The following is a 20,269-nucleotide window of genomic DNA, read 5'->3' as shown; positions in this document are numbered from 1 at the left end:
TTTTAATTATTAATCTCTGACAAAATTCGTAAAGAAAATTTTCATTAGAATTGTAAAATATTTTTCTCAATTTGTCATTCGTAATCTCGAAAAGATTTGCGATTTATAATACTTTACGTTTCTTTTTTTGTTTTTCAATTAGTAAAGCTCTAATAAGTTTACTATACTATTGAAATTAATTGTTTCTAACAGCTCGTTTTCTATTGACAACGTCTAATCCATTTATTATATATATTCTCATCCATTATTATATAGTACCTCAGCTATTTCGATTTTCTCGTAAAATTAGTATCATCGATTAGTATCCATCTCGTTAGATAATTTAGGTTTCTCCGACCAAACTGATAGGTACCCCATGGTCTCTCGAGTAGAACTGATAGATCGATTCCGAATTCAGTGTACTGTGCACAGATACGCTGAAGTCGGAATCGTAACGATGTCAATTTAGAGCGAGGTGACTTATAACTGTGGATTACATACCAGCCCAATGGTACTTATGTGTCCAATTAACCGATAATTAATTACGATTCAAGATATATCCTACATTCTGATTCTCAACGTTCACGTTCATTTCGAATCTTCGGTTGGAATAAGAAAAATCTTTCCCAATCTCTATCAAGAGATGAAATTTTTTTTTAAATATATGAGAAAGTTGTAAGCTATCAACGATAAGCAAGAGAAACATCTTGACTTTTATATTCACCGTTGGTGTCTCTAGAAAACTATTAGGACGCGCTTAGATACGACACTGCGGCATTCTTTACTTCACAAGACTCAAACGTGTCTTTGCGGTAGAACGAGTGACGCGTTATACGAATTTCAATTTGAAAGAGCTTCCGTCCGACGCTACACACCCAAGAGCGTGAATGGGTCTCCTATTGCGAGAAAAGAGAAAGAAAAAAAGAAAGAGAAAGAGAAAGAGAGAGAGAGAGAGAGAGAGAGAGAAAGGGAGAACGGGACTTTGAACTCTTTTGCAGCGTTGAATTCGCTTTGATAGCATCCGTCCTACCCGGCGAAGCAGTTTTTCGACGAGTCTGAACAATTTTGAGGAGGACTTCGTTTTTTTTACTTCCTCTCTCTCTCTCTCTTTCTCCTTCTTTCTCTATCTTTCTTTTTGATTTATCCTCAAAATCGGACGAGAAAATGACTTTCTTTCAACGGCCTAACGATCGAACTGAAAAGACGTGATTTTTGTGTAAGAATCTAAAAGATTTTTAATATTAATAAGAAACGTTTATGTATATTTGTTATAACGTAAGCAATAATTTTTTCATGATAAATGCTATAGTTAAATAATAGAAAAATTTGAATGACATTTTGATATTAAATTCGACGATCGATATAATGAATCTTTGTCATTTCGATTACTTCCTTTTTTTCGTGAATAACGTAAGATATTTAATTAGAACGGGATGACATCTTACTTTCTTTTTTTTTCAAAGAGATTACCATCTTTAATTATCTTTATTAATAATCCTCTTCTAACGTTGAAACGCCTAATTGGAATTACATTTTCTCTTAAGAATTTTCCATTAAGCGCGATTACTTTGTTATGATTTCTCTTGAAGTTATGTGACGTTATCCTTTTGAGAGAATATATTTTAATTGATAAAAGAAAGGATAAAAGAAAAAAGGAAGAATCATTTATAGGTATATAAGTATGATCGCAATGATTATAGGTGTAAAGTAAAAGAAGTATAATTATTAATAGTTAATAGTTAACTAACGAAATTATCGAATATTTTATCGATACTATTATTAGCCGTATAAGAAACAAAAAGTATCGTCAACAACTGTTTTCGGTCTGTGTACGACCACACCATACGAACGTAATTATCGAATTTAATATCACTTTTATATCTCTTGGAAGTACTTTGAAATGCATCAAAGCGTCGGTCGTTTCATCTACTTCTCTTATTTTTTTTTTTCTCTTTTTTTTTTTTTCTTTTTTTTTTTAGTTCATGCTCGTGTATGTTATTATACATAGTTAACGGATAAAGCACAGCAATCTTGGCTGTGTCGCACTTGTTATCCTCGTTGGTATCGTTAATGAGAGCAGGTTTATTAAATCTCCCTTAAAAAGAGATTGTCATAATTATATGCTGTAAATAACAGATGCAGGAGACGCAAATCTTTGTATATTCGTATTTACATGTATGCGTATTAATACGTGCTCGTACGTACGTCCAGTTGGATTATTCGAGTTTTCTTTATAATTTTTCGAGGATAAATAAATGTGAGACGAAATATGAAAAGATTTATAATTATTCGATTGCATTGACGACTAATTACTTTCGAATATTTATACATATGTGTTTATTCGATACACGTTATTGGACTTAATATAATAAAATTTGTCACAATTACATGTTAATTATATTCCATTAGTTTTACAAAGGATCAAGAGAGAATGGATTTGAAAGTCTTAATAAATGTCGCAACATTCTAATGAGTATCTTTGCGTTTAAGTAAGTGACATTTAACATCGTTACGAAAACATATTTTAAGAACATAATTAAATTCAATGGAAAAACATCTTATAAGAAATAATTAAATCGTTGCTAGAAAAGATATTCTTATGAGATAATAATTAATTTTATATGATTCGATAGCATCGATTTATTACTTTCTTATATTTTTCCTTAAAGATTCGAGTGAATAGTACTTTGGTAATTAAAACGGCGGGAAAGTTGAACGTGAGAAGTTTCGAGCTTCCGCCCACGATAGCAGACGTTTTTATAGCGGCACGCTGTGCACAAGAGCAGTATTAAAAAAAAAAAAAAAAGAAAAAATAAAAGAGAGAGAGAGAGAGAGAGAGAGAGAGAGGGAGGAACAAAATTACCGAGAAACGCTGTAAACGGTACAGAAGAGAACGAAAGAAAAAGAGAGAAAAATTGAAGTGGACCGGAGGCGTGTAGCAAAAGAAGAATAAGAAGAAGAAGAAGAAGAAGAAGAAGAAGAAGAAGAAGAAGAAGAAAGTGGGCTGAGGGTGAAACGGAAAATACGAGAAAATGACGAAAAAAGAGAATAGCAAAATTAGCGGAAAAGTTGTTTAATATAGAAAGTTTCCTAAGTTGGGGCATGGGTGTAAAGCGGCCATTGTGATCGCCGCTTGTGCGGCATTATTTCCCCTCCCTTCCTTTACCATACCACGTCGTCGCCGTTTTACCAAAACTTTGCCGCCTAACGCTCGTAATTTATTTATTTCCCAATTATTTTCACCCGGAATTCACGGAGCGTCGTTCGCCTTTTCCGTTCGCTCTCTGCTCTCGTAATATCTTTTAAATTCACGTAAAATCGTCGAATCGAGTAATTTCTTCCTAGAAAAGGTGAAATCGAGACAGTTACTTTCGAAAAGGAAATTTTATATTTCCCTTCTTGTTGAAATCTTGTTGAATAAATCAGTGTTATATGATAATAATAATAATAATAATAATAATAATAATAATAATAATAATAATAATAATAATAATAATAATAATAATAAATAAAAAAAAGACGGAAAAAATTTTGTCTTGAAAATTAATAATGTAAATCGATTGACCCTACGATGATTACTGTAGAAAATTTTCTTTTTCTTTTAACATTAAACGATCATAAATTTTTTTTTCCATGAATCTTAACGACCTTTACGAGAAGTTTACAACTTCGTGATCTTCGCTTAAAATAGCAACTGCATCGCGATAAGTTCTATGAATCATCCTCGCTCTTAAAACTGCAATTAATCATCGGGAAAAGAGTATCGTCGTTTAAAATATCCGATAACTTTGGGTCGTTACTTGAAAATACGTAGAATGATTATGGTATTGGTCGTGATCATCGCACAGATGGTTGGCGAGACCGAGCAACATTGCACAGATGACGTTCCACGAGGAGAATCATGGTAATGACGGTAATAAACATCGGTCGTATCGAAAAATTATTAAAGGAGCGGTTTGCAGGAAAATTAAATCGCCGATGTTTGATCACAATTGCAATGTTATAAATAGCATTAATATCATTTCAAAAATATTTCTTTTAATTGCTTAATAGTCGAGTGCAATGGATATTTGTCTTTCGATTTAATTAAAAACTAACAATTTTCTTTGCCTTCAGATCTCGACTTTGAAAATATCCGCTTACCACTTTCTAAATAATTAATATCAATTCTCGAGTCTTCAGAATATAAGGGCTGTGGAATACTCGTTAGTATCGGTTAATTGCTTTTAGCCTGGTCTGCGTTATTCTCCTCTCGGGCATGGTTCAACCGCGCGTAGAAGCATAGCGTTACCGGCAAAAGCGAAGCAGCCTTAAACAGGTGCTTTAACTATTTAACTTACGCCAGTCGTGGTGTACTCACGTGCGAAAGAGAGAGAGAGAGAGAGAGAGAGCGAAAGATCCGATGCAACGTCTCGTTAATTTCATGCTTCGTCGCTGCTTGAAAATTTGGCTGGTAAAATGTTCGAGGGTCTTTCTTGCCTGTCCTTCTTCTTCTTCTTCTTCTTCTTCTCTTTTTCTGTAAAAGCAACTGCAAAGAGAGAGAAAAAGAGAGAGAGAGAGAGAGAGAGATTCGATGAACTCAAGCATATGCATTTTACATCGTGCAACATTACCGTGATATTTTTTCATATTTCATTATAATGTCTTTGCGTTTGGTTAATTAACAAACCTTCTACCACAGCTTCCTGATTTTAATGCATCCCAATATGAACCAGCAAATTTCTTATTACCATAGAATAATCATGAACAACGAATCTCGTTTCATAAAATAAATCATAAACAACGAATAAGATTACAAGTTCTTAATGACTATTTAGTTTATACAATGGATAATTTTTGAAAGTGATAAATAAAAAATATATTATTTTCGTTATAGATAGAGAATTAATCAGAACACGTGTTCTCGTCAAAGGCTTAATATCGAGCATTAAGTAAGGTACACACTGCGTTCGTTTCTCGATTCGACGAACGAGATGGACGATACGAGACGTACAACTTTGAAGTATCGCCAATGGTAAAACAAACAGGGAGGGCAAACTAGCTTCTAGGGATAGTGGCTTTGAAGCAAGCGGACATCGGTTTTCGTATCTAAAAGGGGAAAAGCAAAACTATTTCGAGGAAATGGGAGAGGGGATAAACGCGAAAGCGATTTAAAGGACGTACTAACATCGACGTTATGTATGTATGTACCTATCTTAGGATGTAGATAAGCGTGGAATCTGCGAGAGGAAAGGGAGAAGGAGAGAAGACTTCTTGGACGCTCAAGCAGCTTCAGATGAAAGGTATTTCCAGTTGGCTTTCCACGAGCTTGCTCTCACCGCAGAGTTATCCGATAGATCGCCGTTCAAAGGCGCGAGAAGTAAACGAGATCGACTATGGTGAGACGAGCTTTACCTTCTTACGATTGAAACTAACGCACGATCAAACGTATTCTCTCTATAATACCAATGCTATGAACCGTATTATCGTTAATCTTCTGATGAGTAATTGGCCGAATTGTCATCATAAAAGTTTTACTTAGGAAGGAAATTGAGATTTTGATTAATACTGTTTGATTCTGTAAAGGATAGAATGTCCTGAATTAAAACTTGGAGAAAATTCGCATTTCAGACACTTTGCATTCGATAGATAATAAAAAATATGGAGAGAGAGAGAAAGAGAGAGAGAGAGAGAGAAAGAAAGAGAGAAAAGAAAAGTCGGTAATGCCTCTCAGGAGTTTTCTTTTAAAATACTCATTTTTATTTTCGTTAGGATCTGTGATAGAAGAAAAGAAAGTTTCGTCCTATCTACCATTTTTCTTTTCATTCTCCTTTCTCTCACGAATATTGTAACTTACGATTATTTCATCTCATTTCCGTTCCGAAAGATATCAAGCGAGTAGATGAAAGAAAATTCTTTGATGTATTCGAGGGTGATATTTTTCGAACGCACGGCTAGAAAGTTCTATTATTATTATAAAATCGTATCGTTATATTTTGTTATGAAACACGTGGAAAAATTGAGACATCGCCGTGTATATTCAACGAAACGCGAAACGACTACCATTTTGCATAAGCATCGCGGAAGCTTTGGAAAAGATCGATCGGACGAGCTTACTTCGTTGAAAATAATCGCATGCAAAATGCATCTTCACTTTTCCCAAACCACGTATCAACGTCAAAGGAAATGACATCGAAATGTCTGGGGTTCCATTATTCGCCTAACCGAAACCTACGTCGTGTCTCCCTAAGACACGACTCCTCGTTCCTGAAATATATCATGATTTTCCTTTTTTCTCTGTCCTACAGATTTTGCTAAGGTTTCATGTAACAGCTTATCGAAGGTGGCGGGGATGAAAGAATATATATGCTTCGGTACGCGTATAGTTCAGAGCGAATCCTTTGATCCGAACTTTCGACGTGAGACATGTTTGTTTCGAAAGTTAGCTCTCGAGCATTAAGCTACGTCATAAGGCTAACATTGTAAGGTACGTTCGTTCATGGACAAAGGGTGGACGCTACATTTCCGGAAACTATATCCCTTTATGGAATTCCGGGTAATAACTTTACGAAGGAAAAGCTAGTTGCGAAACATATGGTGTCGCAATTTCACTGAGTTATCTCTCAATGTTGTTCGAGAGGTCTCTTAAATCGAATGAAATCAAAAAAAGAAATACGTAAGCACGAAGGATCATGCGTAAAATACGACTGCTGCTAAAAGTAATAAATTCAACGAAGTTTCTTTCATCCAAAATAAGATAAAAGTAATTAAAATAGTCTGGATTTGTTACTCATTATCATTAGGATAAATCTCACTCGTTTCTCATCCCGAATATATTGTATTTTCAAAAGACTTTCATCGAATTCATTTCTCTCTCTCTCTCTCTCTCTCTCTCTCTCTCTCTCTCTCTCTCTCTCTCTCTCTATGAAACAACAGTAACTTTTACGTTTCGTATAACAGACAGAAACCATGGATTCTCGCGTTTCTCTTGGCAATAGTCAACGGTGCAAAACTTCACGCGAGGAAACTTCGAAGAATGTATTTCTACCTGGACGTTCTAACTTGGAACATTCAAATTGCATTAAGTGCGCCGACCGAGTACCGGATTCAATTTATTCCTCCGACTAGCTTGCTTTACCATCGTCGGAAGAACGTTCAAGATATTATACTTAGAATAAGAAAAGAGAAAGAGAAAGTTCCAAAGCATAAAATAACAAAGAATGGTATACATTATCGTAAATTTGACACATCTGTCTACAGTAATATATAAGATGCATTCATGTTAGAAGATAATATGTATGTTTCTTACTTAAGGATTTACAGAAGATTTTTAAATAAATTATGGGATATATATAAGACCGCCGCTAAAGAAAAGAAAAAAAAAAAAAAAAAAAAAGAAAAGATGAAAAGCAATTAAATACTTAAATGTTCTTTAAGCATAAAAAAGAATTTACATAGAATTTTTATTGTAAAAATAATATTGTATTACATCGATAAAATTTTTCCAATGGCATATAAATAATGGATTTCAAATATTTTGTTTTTTTAAAAGAGAAAAATATTGAAGATTGATATGGAAGCGAATAGTAATGTAGATATATACATATATATATATATATATTTTTTTTTTTCCAGGATTTTGTCATCAGGACGCGGTGCACATAACGGCTATATTGGGAGAGAGCGTTGTCTTCAACTGTCATGTAGAGTTCCCTGGTGAGCACCCAGTGCCCTACGTTCTCCAATGGGAGAAGAAGGTAGGCGACAAGGTACGATAACGTCGACACCCTCTGCTCTCTAATATCCGTGAGTTAAATACGTGGGCCCTGCTCGATTAAACGAGCGTACTCCTGCTGCCAGAACGATTATCTCGCAAACTCTCATTAATAAAATTACTTTTCCAAATTTCACAGCTTCATTGTTTCAGCATTTCTCATAATCTAGCGATCTCTCGTTATTATCGATTCCATTCGACCCTTCCTATTGTTATAATTGTATAATTTCATTTTAATTCATTATTCACAACGAATCTCTGTTCCAACGAACATTGAATTCTCATGAGTGAAATCCATTGAACAATTTAAGGGATTTCTTTCCTTAATATTCCAACAAAATGATGATTGTGAATAATTAATATTTACTTGAGACTTCTCTGACTTTACTAATACGTATTTTCATTCATTTTGGCATTTCATGTTCGTTTTCAAAAAAAAAAAAAAAATAAACAAATAAAGAAAAAATATGTTTTCCGTTTTCTTTGCTATATTGAGCAATCTGAATTTTATTAAATCATTCGTAGGGAAACGTTGAGCAACACATCGTCGTTCTTTCATTCCTATGCATTTTCTCGATCGTTCTTTTATTCATACTCTTTTTCGAGACAAGTTCTATTATCATATATTGCTTTCGATCAATAGTGATATAACGAAGTAAACTACACGTGATCGATCTATTAAGTGCTCGTTATTTGGACATTTAAAAAATACGGGAAAATAGAAGTTCCGTGAATTCGGGAACAGATCAATATTTTTATCGATAATATTCTTTCTGTGTTTATCGTACTAAGAAAATAATTTTCGGATTGTATGATCATCGAGCATTCGGAATATTGAAATTTCTTTTTATATTTTTTTTTTCTTTTTTTCTTTCATCGTTTCTCAAACTCAAACACACATAAGCTTCATTTACGTAAAATTTACCGAGAACTCTTTACCCGGAAAATATCGTAGCTCGCAATTTCACTGCTCTTCTTTAATTTCTCGATTTAACGTTGCGTAATCGCCAAGTGGAGCATGAACTGAAAATAGAAAAGGAAGATGAGGAGAGAGAGACAGAAAGCAAGCGTATTCTGCCTGAGTAAATAGTATTCCTATGAGCTTTGCGATCGAATCTTCCTCTCTTTTTCAAAGTCTATATATATATATATATATACTATACTCGTGGAAGTATATATATCCAATGACGTGTCTGTTTATACGAATACATGGTCCGCGATACGGGTAGAGCTTGAACACGGGGGTTGATCGTCCACCCATGGGGACTTTTTCTAACAAACGAGCAATGAACAAGCTTTTTAATAAGGCTACGTGGAAAAGCTTTGCCTTTTGGCAAAAGCTTCGAAATTATTTTGTTAATTAGTTCGAACCGTAGAAAAATATTTTTCTCCATTTCTTTTGAAACTTTTATTTTATTCTTCTTTTTCACTCAACAACAAATATTTTAAATAATAATTTAATCTGTCCACACATATGTATATATATATAAATTTTTTTCTTCCTTCATTCTTCTCTATTAGATGAAGATTTTTTATTGTCACAATATATTTTCATCATATCTCATAAAACGATCAGCTGGCAGCAAGAAGAATGCTCTTGAGCAGGGCCCCGTTATTATATGATACGTATTTCAAAGTTGCAAGAATTATTGTCAAGATTCGTATATCTATATTATTGTATATTGAATTTGCTTTGACGCGATATGTCATTTCGTTGAGCTTACGCGCTTAATTGTTTATTCCTTCCTTTTCGTTGGAAAATGAAAAGAGCAAACGGCGAACTGGACGCGCCGTGTCCACGAAACTTCGTGCGACATTATGTATTTGTCGAAAGTCAATTGATTTATTTCGATTTCTCTCTTTTTTTTTTTTTTTTTTTTTTCTTTTATTTCTTGATTTTTGCCTGTAAATAAGAGTCACGCGTAAAGATATAAATTTCATTTTACATAAATGTATAATATATTTAATGAATTTTCGTTAAACAATCCGGACTGGAGAGGGCAGAGCATACTTTTTTCATTCGAACGATCGACGTTACATACACACGATAATCATATCTCGAACTTTGTATCTACTAACCCCAAAAAATCGATTCTACTAACTCCATTCATTTTCACTCTTGAATATCTTTAATACATGTATATTTATAAATGTTACGCGTCGATCAACGGTGTGGATTATACACGTATATATTTAGTACGTTCGAGTTCGTTCGTGGACCCAGAATTACGTATAAAAGTATAAAAAGAGAGGCAAAAGATAAAAAGGAGGGTGAAAGAGAGAAAGAGAGAAAGGGAGAGAGAGAGAGAGAGAGAGGGAGAGAGAGAAAAGGGAAATGGAGACACGCTGATTGGGTCTAAATCGTGGCAAATTGATTTCGAATGTAAAAAGTCGCTTACGCGCGTTTGTTCTCTCCTCCCTTTCTCTCTCTCTCTATATATATATATATATCTCTCTTTACGGATAAAATAATCGCCCCCTTTTAATCAGCCATACGCGCGTACCTCGAAACCTTTTAATCAGTGTTACTAGCTTTAAAAAGCCCGATTTATCCGATCGATCGTCGTATGCAGAGCTTGGAAAAAAAGGAAAAGATAAAAGAGATGAAGTAGGGATAAAACAGATTTGATATCGGATACATGTATATAGAGTTCTGATGGTTTTTCGAACGCTGATCAATAGTATTCAGCTCGAAAAACTTTTTTCTTCTCTCTTTTCCCTCTTCCTCTTTGTCTTTTTATTCGTGTTAAGCCTATTTCCGGGGCGATCCACGAACGAACGAAACGTACGTATCAATCTTTTTCTTTTTCCTGTGGAAGGGGAGAGAATTCGTTGCACCCCGAATAGGAAGTCGAAAGAGACAGAGAAAGAGAGAAAGAAGGAAAGAAACACGTTGGCTATCACCATCGACTGGATTTCATTTGTCAAAGGATAATTCGACAAAAAAAAAACGATCGCTTAATTGCTTAGACTTGAATTGATCCGTTCGTTATTCCGCTTTTGAGAATGGCCCGAGACACGATTCATTCGATCGGCGAATTCGTTTTACAATAAATTATAATACAAATTGTTAAATAGCTAATCGTTTATTTATAAGTATGAATCGTTTGTTCGGACTGTTCACTTTGGTGTCCATTAAGAGAGAAGCGTAAAATTTTTTAAATGTTTCATCATTGTCGTACACGAAGGAAGCTTTCATCATTTTGCCGCGAAAGACCTATGACAGTTTTTCAATTCATCACATTCCCTTTGAACGGCGAGCTCGTCCATCACGAAATAATGCGGGCTAGTGCACTTTCCCGTTCTACCATTTTTCCCAACCCATTCCCTCTCCCTCCCCTTATTTCTACTTCCTATCCTCTTTCCCCAGCTGTTGTGTTTTTTTTTCTTCCTTCTCTCATCGAAGGCGGATAATCGAAAAATCATGTCTCTGTCTCTCTAACCACCTCTGGTGCTTTGCATGATTTGCACTAACGCACGTGCCAACAATGCGACGGATCAATCAAAGATATCACCGTTGTAATTCAACGGGGAAAAGGAAGATATTCCGCGCCGTTTGTTTTGTTTGTCACGTGTATTTAGAATTACTATGGTCTTTCTTTCTCATTTTTATTTTAACTCCAAGAGCATACAAGTTTTCCTTTATTTCCTCTTTTTTCTTTTTTTTTTTCTATTTTGTTTTTTAGATAAACTAAATCGTATCTTTTCTTTCTTCTTTAAGTTCATTATTATTATTATTATTATTATTATTATTATTATTATTATTACTATCGTAGATGGATGTACTGTTGCATGTTAGAAAGTAATCCATTTGTATTGTAAGCGCGTGCTCGTATAATTGAGTCACGTAAATCATAATTATCATGACGTTCCAAATTTAAGCATGCTTACTGAACGACTATTATTAACATCCCCCGTAGTCTTGAAAGCACGATAACATCGTAGAACGCGTTTCGAAGTGTCAGGATTGTAGTAGCCGAGTATTCGAGGATTTTTCTTCAAGGAAGTATGGAAATGGCAAAATGTTGAATTTGACATTATTATGGATACGTAAGGAAAATCGTTTATCATTAAGTCTCAAGCCAAATGTGATCGATCCGTGCTTGAGAGCGGATCCCGAGACGATTACCGTGCGAGACTGCATTGGTTTCCCGAAACGCATTAACGTGAATTCAATATTGACTCCGCAAACCTGCGTATCCATTCTCCCGTAATTAATTAATCGATCGATAGATCCCGCAGGACAATACTATGATTGCCGCAATGACAATCATCATGTCTGCCTGGGTCTCCCTTCCCCCACCCCCTTTCTCTCTCTTTCTCTCTTTCTCCCTTTCCCTACTCTCTTATAAAAGGAGAGACAGAGAGGTATGTATGCGCGAGTATGTGTTCGCAAATTTCTGCCGCAGATTCGGCAGAGATATAAATTAATTCGACGTATAATTGCGCCATTGTTCTGGCAATTAGTCTACCCGATCACCAGCCCAATGATCTCATAAATATCCCAAGCCCGCAATGCGGCGGAAGTAATCTTTTTTGCTTCCCTTTAATGCACGTTAAATCAGCGATTAACGTGCTGTTACAGAATCAGTTGATCATAATTTGTATATATCTTTCAATTTTTGGGAAGAGTAATTTTATATACAATTTATCTCTATTAAAAATTACAATTTCGTTTACATTACTATTTAGAAACTTATCCAATGATTTCTAACTTTTAATATTAGTTCTTGTGATATCATTTAGCTAATTACTTCTATTTTCTTTTTTCTATTTATTTTTACATAAAAATTTTCACCGACGGTAAAAGAGAAAGAGAGAGAGAGAGAAAGAGTAAAGCACAAGATTTTTATGTCAAGCATTCTCATCCTTAGACAATTTCTATATCTTCGTAGGAACGAGGAAAAGGTGGCGGAGCACTGGGCGGAATTTCTCTGTTTTCTTTTTTATACGTAGAGTCCCTGGAATCTCGCATAAATCACGGTAGAAGTCTGGACCGAGTCGCGACACCCATCCAGTGCTTCTGTCTCTGACAACTAATTTCTCTTCTCGTCCAACTTTTTTTTAGTTCTTCTAGGCTCGTCTTCACGCGAGCTCGTTTTTCGCGCCCTTCTTACCCTCTTGTACCACTTTTAGTCGTACGCAGGCAGAAACACGGGTCTGCATATCGAGGGTGCTAATGAAACTTGTAACCTACATATTTGAAAGGCCAGATTTTAGTTCACTTTTAGACCTGTTTCACGTGAAATACTGAGATCTATTTCGTTTTTAAAAATAATAGAAACATTTTAAGTAATACAGCTATGCATTTTAAAGATACATAATTAAAAGTAATCTTTACTATATATTCTTTTTGATAACATGTAATATTGTATTTAGATACTTCTGTCTTCTGCAGAAAAGAAAAAGAAAAAAAAAAGAAAAAAAAAACAAAGATATTTAAAGCTATCGGCGTTAAAAGCTGAGCCGATAGAATCGATATTTCCTTCATTGACACGTTTCATTCAAATCAAGGACACATGTGTATGAGTAGCCATTAATAGCACATAAGAGTATCTCCCCTGAGATGAAAAGGTTCTCTTTTCAACTAGCATGTCTTGTACGAAAAAGTACGACTTTATATTGAAAAATACATTATGAATACATATGTGAATTATACATATTTCATATTATACGATGATAGAAAGTGAACAGACTAAAAGAGGGTATTTTTCTCTTCAAAACGGTCTTTGTTTCATATTTCTAGGACCTTCCGTTGCAAAGATATTTCCATTTGAAATTTGCGATTCATAAATTCAATAAGCAACTGGCGAGAGTAGTAACATTTTGAATGAATCGTAGTAAATACAAAAAACTATTTACGCTGTATTAGTAGTGCGTAAGTTCCAAGAATTTATATAGGTCACTGTGTCAATTATTTTATTAATGAAATCATATAGGTATATTTATCAATGGATCAGTTTTTTTGTTTTTTTTACTGACGTTTACTTACATATTAATATCTCCGGAATTAAGATTCATAAAAATTTATAACAAAGACCATTTTAAAGGGAAAAAATTTGATCTATTTTTTCTCCATGTTGTTATTAACAATTTGTTATTAACAATTTATTATAAACAATTTGTTATAAATAATTTTCAGTATAAATTTTTTTATATATCAATACCAAGCAATCCATATAAATATATTTACATAGATACATATCAAGTGTAATATTTTTATGTTTAACAATTTGTTATAAACAATTATTTTTATTTACGTTTACTTACATGTGAATATCTCCGAAACTAATAGTCGTAGAGATTTGGAACAAAGATAATTTTAAAAGATAGATTTTCATTGATCTTCCTGTCATATTGTTATTAACAATTTGTTATAAACAATTTGTTATAAATAATCTTCACTACAAATTTTTTATGAATCGATACAAAGCAATCCATGTACATATATTTACATAGATTCATAAAACTTGTTATACTCGTGTGTTTAATAATTTGTTATAAATAATTTTTATAAACAATTATTTTTTCTCACGTTTACTTACGTATATCTTCGAAACTAAAAGTCGTAGAGACTTGGAACAAAGATCATTTTAAAAGATAAATTATTGTCTATATTTTTACCATATTTTTTATTAACTTTGGATTTATTATAAACAATTTGTTATAAAAAATTTGTTATAAACAATTTTTATAAACAATTTCTTATAAATGAATGAAAATTAGTCTACGTAATATATACATACGTCCAAAAAGATATAAATCACATTTAACAATTTGTTATAAACTATTTGTTATGAACAATTACTTTGAAAAATTTTTGATAAATATAGATAGGCATATATGATATGGACAAAATGGACATGAAAAGAGAATCTTCTCTAATTAGTGGAAAGATCTTTTTATGTACTATTGGAAAAAAAAAAAATGACCGTTCATCCATATTCTAATTAAAATCGACGTGAAGTCGGATCAAATTCCGCGTTTCAATGTCGTGCCCTCGTCCATCGAGACATATTTCATAGTTTTGGTCTAGAGTGTGATGATAATCGAAGCTCGTAGGACGACGAGCGAAGCCGCAAAAAAGAAACGTCTTCCGAATCGCAGAGCATGAAAAATGGTTACGAACATCGAAAGCTTGATTTATGCTATCGTCAACGTGCCACTTCGCGTTTCGCGGGAAACAACGGAGCGACATTCCGTTTATGGCCGAGCTCGTGGATTCATCGTCGATTTTTTTTCCTTCCATTTTCTTCCTTCCTCTTTTTTATAGTTCGAAACGTTCGTACCCGCGCGGCACGGACGTAGTATGTGAGGGTTAGAAAGAGACTAGCAAAACAGGGAAAATACGTTTTTATTCGGCTCTTCGTGGTTTTCGTCAGGATGCGTAGAGAAATGAAAAGCCGGAAAATCGTATAAAGGTTCCTACGTAGACGTGATACTCTTCTTCCCTTTATTTCATCCCCCATTTCTACTTTTGATGGCGAATTCAAAAGTTTCATTCTTTTCAATGACGTATATTATTAATCACATGGGTAGATAGATTTATTACAATTTTTATATAAGTACGCTTTTGTCAGACGATTTCGAAAAAGAAAGAAATGAAATAGTTACAAAGAGATGAAATAATGATCCCATCTCAAAAAATTAATTGATCGATTCCTTGAATATTTATCGTTTTATCTTGCATAGAAATTTTCTCTCTCGTGAAGTTTCTTCATTAAAATGGGAGCTAAATCTATAAATGTACGTTTGGATGAAATAAATAAATAAATAAATAAATAAAAATATATATATATATATTTGTATATAATATATATGAAGTAGAAAGGTTCGAGCGTATCTCGTATCACGTCATGTATCCGTGTCTGTCGAGTTTGACAGGTAATATTATTTGAGACGACTACGTGAATGTATCGCATACGCCTACACAGAATCATGCACACATACATACACATTGTATTGGGAGGTAGCTTCATAACGTCGTCATGTGCTCCACGTAATATTCCTTTAGGGATCAGATCCACATCCGAATGGCAGCGTCGCCTGTTCTATTCCGAGGTTCCTCGTGTCTACGCATATATATATACACATACTCTCCCTTCATGTCACTCATGCGAGCGTTTAACCACGCATAATTTGCATACGCGTCTATTTGCATTTATCCGTTAGTGACTAGCTAAGCTGAGACAAAAGAAAGAAAGGGAGAGAGAGAGAGAGAGAGAAGAAAAAAAGAGATAAAAGTAGGTGTGAAAAAGCTTCATCATTTTAAACGATGACTTTTTAATATTCTTAATGCGTTACATCCAAGCTGTATCTATGTTCATTTAATTACAATTCGCATTATCAATAAAATACGTTATCGAAAAAAAAATAGAACTTTTGAGAACGCGATTTTTTTAAGAGTAAAACAGAATAATACGTAATATTTTGCGTTCATAATGGAAATATTTTTTAGGCTCGTTTCATGAAGAAAGGAGATAACGTTTTGGTAGGGAATACCATTACCAAGTAGAATTCAGAAGAAAGCGTAGGCTGAGCTTAAAGGACGAGGGTGGGTGATGTAGTGTAATTTAATGAAACAAATGGGGACACGAGTCAACCGCGCAAACACTCGAGGCAAAGGAGGATCGGCTTTGGCTGAGAAAAGAATCAGAGTGGGAGATAGTAAAAAGCAAATGAAGAAGATAGCTAAGGGTAAAAGAAGGAGAAAAAAAAAAGAATAAGAAAGAAAGATGGAGAGAGAAAAGATAGGATGAAGAAGAGAAAGGTACCTTCCTGCAATTCAATTTCACTGGCGTTTCACTACTCTTAGATACGCGCTACCGCTGGGAGCAAAATCTCAGTTCTTCTCTCTTTTTCTGTTCTTCATAACTTCTTTTCTGAAAATCATCTCGAAGCTTTCAACCACTCTAACCGCGCGGCAAAGCGGCAAAGGCTCTATCTTTTCCGTGGTTCTACTAAATGTTCTCTTCAGCGTCGTTCTCGTCGTTGCGGCTATAGCCTGATATTTTTCTTTCTAAATGGAAATAGTTTGTTTTGCCGTAAGAAAAGAAATATATTAAAATAACGTTAACGATATCAAATGATTCAGGCGTGGAATTGATTTGTTTCTTTTAATTAGAGCGATACTGGCGACCATTTTAGAACGTATTAAAAAAAAAAAATAAACTTTCTTTTTTCTTTTTTTTTTTCTTCTTTTTTTGTTGAAATCGTAATCTCTCGAACGCGTAAAACGATTCTCGTTATGAGATGCCAACGGAAATGGGAATTAATTTAAGTTGCACCGAGGGCAATGAATTCACGGGTAGGTAAGGGGTGGAAGCTGACGATATTATGAAGTTTTACTATAAAACGTTATCTCGGAAAGAGAATTATTCCGAAATGAGAAAGAAACTCGGTGAAGTTGTTTGCATATCCATCGTAACGTGCAATTTAAATTCTTCTACGGTATCGTGAATTTAAAATAAGAAGTGACTAATTTATTATCTTTTTCTCGTCGATTCTATTTCCATAGGTTTTCTATTCGATGATTTTAACCGCTGATTTTTGTTTTCTTTCCTTCAGATGAATATCGTTAAGTAAACTTGCAACGTACTCGTTAAATACTTGAAACATTTTGAAGCTTTCTCGTTGTACATGCGTATAGTATTCTATATATTTGCGTAGAAGTCATCGTTCGCGATCGAATTATAAATTAGAAACTACGTGAAACTTGGTATTCTCATTCACTCACTCATTCTCTCTGTCATCCTCTCTCTCTCCCTCTCTCTCTCTCTCTCTCTCTCTCTCTCTTTCTCTCTCCTTCTAGAGAACTAATAATTCCGAAAAGTTTGAAGGAGGAGTAACGGTGTATATCCGTGCACGTGATTCCACTATAAACGGACGAACTTACGTAGCATATTATTGGTACTCTCGGGTAATTATACTTGAAATATCTGTGGCACGTTAACTTTCGCAGATAGAAGTTTGAAGATATGTTTGGTTGTTATTCGGACGGTAATTATATCTCACGAGGAATAGAATACGAACAAAACGGACTATGAAAGAGAGAGAGAGAGAGAGAGAGAGAGAGAGAGAGAGAGAGAGAGAGAGAGTTATTAAATTACGCGTGAAAGGAATATATACTATGAATTCCCATTGCTTATAAATGTCTAAATTTCTTATTTATAACTTAAAGAAACTTCAACAACTTTCAAGAAAAAGTATAATTACTTTTTTTCAAAGAATATTTACAATAGTTTGTAAAAAAAGTTTTCACCGTCAGACTATATCGAATACGTTATTACAAAATCGTGATTAACCATATAGTATAGTTTTTTCCTTGAAACTTTGATTTTCTTCCCCTTCGTTATATCAATCAAGGAACTATTCGTAAACATTCTAGACATCAATTTATCCAATCTTTCATAAAGATATCTAATATCGAACAATCTTATAAAAGTTTCAATTGAAGTAATAAGCTATCACAATCTATAATCCGAATGAGTCGAAGGTTCGTATATCTTTTTCTTTCTCTTGTTCGGGAATCCATAAGGTAATTATTCTTAGCACTGCTGGTAATATCGATCGTACCGTACCGGGGAAAGCTCGTGGCCCTGGCCTAGACGATTCCTCTTGGAGTTCTCTCGCGCGTGCCTCTACAGGATTCGAGAACATGCACGGTCGTTACTTGCAGGTAACTCGAGGTTTATATGTACGTAAAATACGGTGCAGGTTGGTGCCGTTGGCTGACGCAGTCGAGACCGCGGTAGAAGGGTTAGGAGGTCTACATACATAATGCAGAGTCTCACGGAGGCTAGAACTATTCAACTGTGTCAGGGTTACCACCCCACCTTTACTCGGTGCCGCGTGGTAGATTTAACCCTCGACCCTGTCCCTCATCCGTTTCACATCCTTCACCTCCCGAACCCTACTCTTCTTTACTCCCTCGTAACCGTCTCATTCTCATTCTGACGTAGCAAGGAAAACAAGGAGAGGTCGAGGAAGGATCTAAAGATTCATCCTTTTCATCGCTCGTTATCTTTTCTAATTGGTAAGCTCGCTTTCTTCCCTGAGCCATTGTTATCACCATGGCCGATTTAAAATTGTCCATCTAACGAGATAATTACAGCGTGTCGGATAACGCGAATCATCCGTCGAGTCATGGAATTTTTAAAGGGAAGTCGCGACCCGACTTTTATTCAAGGAAAAATCGATACTATTGGTATATATATATATATATATATATATATATATATATATATATATGTATTTCAACGCGATGTTTCTCATAAAACATTTAATTGAGATTTGTCTCGGCTAAAACCAAGGATAATATCTTTGGATGTGGAATCGCGAAGGAAAGAATTTTTCAATGCAATTTCATATGCGACTTCACCGAAGGGAGAAAAAACAAATTCTCTTCTTATTCTCTTCATACAACGTGCATTGTTTCCACAGATGGAATAGGAATACCAAAGCACAGGGCGCGAAGGTAAACACCAAAAACCTGTTTGTCCTGAACGAAGACAATTTTCTCGCTTTCGTGACTTGACTGTAAACGGAAATCATGGAATCTACGTTCTTCGCGGAATATTCAACGTTCCCGCCGCAAATTTCGTGAATTTCAACATTCCGTTTCTTCCTTTTCCCCCTTTTCTTTACGCGCGACGTATTCGGTATTTGTATGGTGTAGAGAGTTTACATATTCCTATTTATTTGGAACGAAATATTTACAATTTTTTCCTTTTAAAGGAAACTTCATTGTTATGTTAAAAAATAAATTTACGATATTTTAACACCATTCACGGCGATAAGAAAACGTTTGAATGACAACCTTGAAATATAAATATCGTGTCTACTAAGAAAAATTATTACACTTATTCAGGGAACGAGACACCGATGACATCTGTGTCGCGAGTGAGCTATAATTTTCTGATAAAAAATTAAAGTTCGTTCGATTCAAATACTATGCACGATGCAGTTTCGTAGATAAGACGAAGGTAATCGTAGCACCTGGTTAGGAAATTGATTTCCTTTAGAAATCGAATTGTGATTTGCTATATTATCGAAAATAATTTTCAGTAAAATCGACATTCGCACATAAGAAACAGCTGGTTCCACTGAGCTCATTGCGTCACTACTTTACGTATCATAACGATCGGCATTCTCATTTTCTCGCAGAGCTCACGAACGTAATATGTGCTTTTTTATTCTTGTGCAGGTGTTAAACCGTCGGTTAAAGCGTTCATATTGCGAATAGTTTCTTAGGTATCATTCTGGATCCAAGAATTACTTCTCATCTGGCCCAAGGACTCGATTGCCTTTTCCCAAAAGTGATATCAGCTCCGGTGACTTTCTGAGAAAGTACTTTCGAGAACTTGTCGTGTAAACGAAGCGAGTTTCTCCAGAGTGCCAATGCTCCATTAAGCTTCTTTACCAATCTTCTATTACTTCTTTACCACTTCTTCCCTTGATGCCACTAACATTGTCATAGATTTTCTTAAATCTTTTTCTTGGAATCTGAAACTCGAAAATGATATTAATTTGTAGAAA

At 34.6% G+C, this 20,269-nt stretch overlaps 1 protein-coding gene across 25 annotated transcripts in view; it reads left to right on the top strand.

Annotated features, from left to right (window-relative positions):
* LOC118441461 (protein turtle) overlaps positions 1–20,269 on the top strand; it is a 194,435-nt gene that overhangs the window by 139,070 nt on the left and 35,096 nt on the right. For 22 of the 25 annotated variants that reach the window (XM_085660332.1, XM_085660326.1, XM_085660321.1 and 19 more), the window contains one exon: positions 7,594–7,727. In XM_085660332.1, the coding sequence (XP_085516458.1) occupies positions 7,594–7,727 (134 nt within the window). The remainder of the gene's footprint in view (positions 1–7,593; positions 7,728–20,269) is intronic. The other 3 variants (XM_085660337.1, XM_085660335.1, XM_085660338.1) reach the window with 1 other exon arrangement.

The sequence above is a fragment of the Vespa mandarinia genome, chromosome 11 (genome assembly GCF_050613455.1).
Source record: "Vespa mandarinia isolate Hongniang chromosome 11, ASM5061345v1, whole genome shotgun sequence".
Lineage (NCBI taxonomy): Eukaryota > Metazoa > Arthropoda > Insecta > Hymenoptera > Vespidae > Vespa > Vespa mandarinia.
The sequence above is the reverse complement of the archived record's forward strand: the minus strand, read 5'-3'. Positions and strand labels throughout refer to the sequence as shown.